Source organism: Solea solea, chromosome 17, assembly GCF_958295425.1.
Source record: "Solea solea chromosome 17, fSolSol10.1, whole genome shotgun sequence".
NCBI classification, from domain to species: domain Eukaryota; kingdom Metazoa; phylum Chordata; class Actinopteri; order Pleuronectiformes; family Soleidae; genus Solea; species Solea solea.
Window position 1 is genome coordinate 25,159,382 of NC_081150.1, and position 6,000 is coordinate 25,165,381.

Consider the following 6,000-nt stretch of genomic DNA (forward strand, 5'->3'; position numbering starts at 1 on the left):
AGAGGGGAGAAAGTACATGTGTAATCACCTGTTCATAGGATGCAGAGGATCTCTCACTGACTTCAGGGTCTGCTGAATTAGTCACAATCTCAACACTTGATTTCTGCAGCAAAACACAACAGTACACAGTCAGATATATTGTGTACTATAACATATAGTAGAGCAGAACTTATTATAAAACATAAGCACACTTGTTTCACGAGGATCTGGACTTATTCTTCCAGACTCTATAGAAATTGTTAACACTGTAAATGATATACTTCCCAACAATATGGGGACACTGTAACACACACACACACTCTACAGTCAGTGGGTCAGACCATATGAGGACGTCAAACCAAACACACACTCAAGTCTTTAACAGTTAAACAATATGAGGACCTGACGACTGAACACATGTAGTACTCATTCCAATAACTACTATCATCTTCTGTTGCTGTCTAAGAAAGCTGTAGACCAGAAATTCATCTAAATACATCAAATTCCTCTTAAATTCAATCTTTTAAACGAACTAGCAGGAGGTTAAATGAACAAAAACATCTGCAAAATAACAAATATTATAGAATTTAGTGGAAGTGATGATTGATTTAATGTTTTAATGGGAAGTTAAATGTAACAAAAGTTTCACTCTGCTAAATATTTAAGAAACAAATGCTGACAATACTGTGATATGAGAACTGAACACTAATGTCTAGTTTTAATGCAGTGAAAGGGAATTTTATTTAGATTAGAGGGGAGAAAATACATGTGTAATCACCTGTTCATAGGATGCAGAGGATCTCTCACTGACTTCAGGGTCTGCTGAATTAGTCACAATCTCAACACTTGATGTCTGCAACAAAACACAACAGTACACAGTCAGATATATTGTGTACTATAACATACAGTAGAGTAGAACTTATAATAAAACATAAGCACACTTGTTTCGTGAGGATCTCGACTTATTCTTCCAGACTCTATAGAAATTGTTAACACTGTAAATGATATACTTCCCAACAATATGGGGACACTGTAACACACACACACACTCTACAGTCAGTGGGTCAGACCATATGAGGACGTCAAACCAAACACACACTCAAGTCTTTAACAGTTAAACAATATGAGGACGTCAAACCAAACACACACTCAAGTCTTTGACAGCTAAACAATATGAGGACCTGACGACTGAACACATGTAGTACTCATTCCAATAACTACTATCATCTTATGTTGCTGTCTAAGAAAGCTGTAGACCAGAAATTCATCTAAATACATGAAATTCCTCTTAAATTCAATCATTTAAACTAATTAACAGGAGGTTAAATGAACAAAAACATCTGCAAAATAACAAATATTATAGAATTTAGTGGAAGTAATGATCAATTTAATGTTTTAATGGGAAGTTAAATGTAACAAAAGTTTCTCTCTGCTAAATGTTTAAGAAACAAATGCTGACAATACTGTGATATGAGAACTGTACACTAATGTATAGTTTTAATGCAGTGAAAGGGAATTTTATTTAGATTAGAGGGGAGAAAGTACATGTGTAATCACCTGTTCATAGGATGCAGAGGATCTCTCACTGACTTCAGGGTCTGCTGAATTAGTCACAATCTCAACACTTGATTTCTGCAGCAAAACACAACAGTACACAGTCAGATATATTGTGTACTATAACATATAGTAGAGCAGAACTTATTATAAAACATAAGCACACTTGTTTCATGAGGCTCTGGACTTATTCTTCCAGACTCTATAGAAATTGTTAACACTGTAAATGATATACTTCCCAACAATATGGGGACACTGTAACACACACACACACTCTACAGTCAGTGGGTCAGACCATATGAGGACGTCAAACCAAACACACACTCAAGTCTTTCACAGTTAAACAATATGAGGACCTGACGACTGAACACATGTAGTACTCATTCCAATAACTACTATCATCTTCTGTTGCTGTCTAAGAAAGCTGTAGATCAGAAATTCATCTAAATACATCAAATTCCTCTTAAATTCAATCTTTTAAACGAACTAGCAGGAGGTTAAATGAACAAAAACATCTGCAAAATAACAAATATTATAGAATTTAGTGGAAGTGATGATTGATTTAATGTTTTAATGGGAAGTTAAATGTAACAAAAGTTTCGCTCTGCTAAATATTTAAGAAACAAATGCTGACAATACTGTGATATGAGAACTTTTACATTAAATTACATTACATGTCATTTAGCAGACGCTTTTATCCAAAGCGACTTACAATACAAAAGAACTGAACACTAATGTATAGTTTTAATGCAGTGAAAGGGAATTTTATTTAGATTAGAGGGGAGAAAATACATGTGTAATCACCTGTTCATAGGATGCAGAGGATCTCTCACTGACTTCAGGGTCTGCTGAATTAGTCACAATCTCAACACTTGATGTCTGCAACAAAACACAACAGTAAACAGTCAGATATATTGTGTACTATAACATACATTAGAGCAGAACTTATTATAAAACATAAGCACACTTGTTTCACGAGGATCTAGACTTATTCTTCCAGACTCTATAGAAATTGTTAACACTGTAAATGATATACTTCCCAACAATATGGGGACACTGTAACACACACACACTCTACAGTCAGTGGGTCAGACCATATGAGGACGTCAAACCAAACACAGACTCAAGTCTTTAACAGTTAAACAATATGAGGACGTCAAACCAAACACACACTCAAGTCTTTCACAGTTAAACAATATGAGGACCTGACGACTGAACACATGTAGTACTCATTCCAATAACTACCACCATCTTCTATTGTCGGGTAACAACAAACTGTTGACAACATTTTAGACAACTGTCTCTGTAGATAAAGATGAAGAATAGCGTTTGTTTGGTTAGTTTTACAGCGTGTCCATCAACTTAATTGTTAGCAAATTAGCTAAGTTAGGCTCACATGGGGATTGTTAAACTTAAACAGCCAAAATTAACAAAACTTTAACTCTGTATGAAGGTGATAATAACGAACAATTAATGATCAGGCAATTCATCTAGTCAGTTGGAATAATTTGTTTGTAGTTCCTTTTAAATTACCTTTAACTTACCTCTTCAGATCAGCGTTAGCGTGTCCACATTGCAAATGACGTCAAAGATCTTGTATATGCCAAGATGGATATCTCCACAGTACTGAAGTTCCTGGATGGGACGATCGTCAAGAGTGCCAGAGCGGTCTACGCTTCAGAAGCTTTAAAATCAAGCCATGAACCGTTCTGTACCATGGCAGACTTTATGAAATACATTCACAATGACAGATCCTACACTGTGGATTATTTAGCAACTTTAGCAACTCAGCCGTCTTTGTGAGCCTCAGCTCAGTCTATTGGCCAATCACAGGCTGCCTGGCCAACTTCTTAACCAATCAGTGGCTGTGTTATTGACTGCTGAGTAACCAAACATGCAGTGGTGGCAGCATTCATCTCTAATGTCTTTAATACATGAGTGAATTAAGTGGATTAAATATATATGTGTGTATACATATGTACATATATGTCTTTATGAACATTGTATCTATAAATATAAATACTGTATATGTACGCATATATGTATGTATATATATATATATATATATATATTTATGTATATACATATACATATACATATACACACACACATATACATATTCCAATTTCTTTTTTGTTCTTATGGGCAGATAAAAATACATTCATGTAATAATTACTGTAGCATACATGTTCTGATACCTCAGGTGGCCTGGAAAAAAGATGCACATATCTTGATTTTGTGCCACAAGGCAAAGGAAATAAATATTGCATTCCAATAAAACACAGGACAATTAGATCAACTATAATAATTGAGAATATATTTATTTGACTCTGATTTTATAGATAATGTGCAAGATAAAGTGGTAGAAGATGAATGAATGTATAAAGCTTGTTCAAATGCTGGAGAGTGTGTGAGTGTGTCTACAAGTGACATATGAGTACAAGTGTGTTAAAAGTGTGTTTAAGTACCAACACTGGCCACTAGTTGGCGTCATCAAAAATTTTAACACACACACACACTCGATTCTTGAAAATTGTGACATTTTAGGACTTTGGAGATTTTTAGTCTGGGAGCATGTTTGGAGGGTCCAGAACACCATATAATGGTCAGAAAAATAAGGACCTCTAAAATGTCCTCATATTTCTCAACGTACTGATATTGTTGGTGTGTTATCATAAAAATGTCCTGATTTGTCATGAAAACAAGTGCACTCACACACACACAGACACACACACAGTCTCACACACACACACACACACACACACACAGTCTCACACACACACACACACATTGTTCTAAAGTCTCATCTTTTATTCTTTATTCAGGTTGTGTGGCTGCAGTTTGACAGAGATCAGCTGTTCTTCTCTGGTCTCAGCTCTGAAGTCCAACCCCTCACACCTGAGAAAACTGGACCTGAGTGGGAACCAGCTGCAGGATTCAGGAGTGAAGCTGCTGTGTTCTGGACTGGAGAGTCCACATTGTAGACTGGAGACTCTGGGGTGAGTTCACTGACTGAAGCTGCTGTTGTTTTTTTAAACTTTCATTTCATTTACATTAAACTCATTTTATTCACTGATGAATAAAATAAACTCCTTACACACACACACACAGACACAAACGCACACACACAGTCACACACACACACACACACACACAGTCACACAGACACACACACAGTCACACTCACACAGACACAGTCACATACACAGACACACACACATTGTTCTAAAGTCTCATGTTTTATTCTTTATTCAGGTTGAGGGGCTGCAGTTTGACAGAGATCAGCTGTTCTTCTCTGGTCTCAGCTCTGAAGTCCAACCCCTCACACCTGAGAGACCTGAACCTGAGTCTGAACCAGCTGCAGGATTCAGGAGTAAAGCTGCTGTGTTCTGGACTGGAGAGTCCACATTGTAGACTGGAGACTCTGAAGTGAGTTCACTGACTGAAGCTGCTGTTGTTTTTTTAAACTTTCATTTCATTTACATTAAACTCATTTTATTCACTGATGAATAAAATAAACTCCTTACACACACACACACAGACACAAACGCACACACACAGTCACACACACACACACATACACACACAGTCTCACACACACACACACACACACATTGTTCTAAAGTCTCATGTTTTATTCTTTATTCAGGTTGTGTGGCTGCAGTTTGACAGAGATCAGCTGTTCTTCTCTGGTCTCAGTTCTGAAGTCCAACCCCTCACACCTGAGAGACCTGGACCTGAGTCTGAACCAGCTGCAGGATTCAGGAGTGAAGCTGCTGTGTTCTGGACTGGAGAGTCCACATTGTAGACTGGAGACTCTGAGGTGAGTTCACTGACTGAAGCTGCTGTTGTTTTTTTAAACTTTCATTTCATTTACATTAAACTCATTTTATTCACTGATGAATAAAATAAACTCCTTAAACACACACACACACACACACACACACACACTCACACACATAGTCACACACCCACACACAGAGTCACACACACTCGAACACAGACACAGTCACACGCACGCACACACACACACGCACACACTCACAGTCACAAACACACACGCACACACACAGTCACGCACACACACACATACAGTCACATGCACACACAGTCACACGCGCACACAGTCACACACACGCACACAGTCACACACACGCACACACACACACATTCACACACACACACACAGTCACACACACACACACAGTCACACGCACACAGTCACAGTCACACACACACAGTCACACACACACACAGTGACACGCACACACACATACACACACACAGTCACACACACAGTCTCACACACACACACACGCACACAGTCACACACACAGTCACGCACACACACACATACAGTCACATGCACACACAGTCACACGCGCACACAGTCACACACACGCACACACACACACATTCACACACACACACACAGTCACACACACACACACACACACAGTCACACGC

At 38.1% G+C, this 6,000-nt stretch overlaps 1 protein-coding gene across 7 annotated transcripts in view; it reads left to right on the forward strand.

Annotated features, from left to right (window-relative positions):
* The window catches only part of LOC131443673 (NACHT, LRR and PYD domains-containing protein 12-like), a 34,323-nt gene that overhangs the window by 20,723 nt on the left and 7,600 nt on the right, over positions 1–6,000 (forward strand). For 4 of the 7 annotated variants that reach the window (XM_058613508.1, XM_058613513.1, XM_058613510.1 and 1 more), the window contains 3 exons: positions 4,359–4,532; positions 4,789–4,962; positions 5,183–5,356. In XM_058613508.1, the coding sequence (XP_058469491.1) occupies positions 4,359–4,532; positions 4,789–4,962; positions 5,183–5,356 (522 nt within the window). The remainder of the gene's footprint in view (positions 1–4,358; positions 4,533–4,788; positions 4,963–5,182; positions 5,357–6,000) is intronic. The other 3 variants (XM_058613511.1, XM_058613515.1, XM_058613514.1) reach the window with 2 other exon arrangements.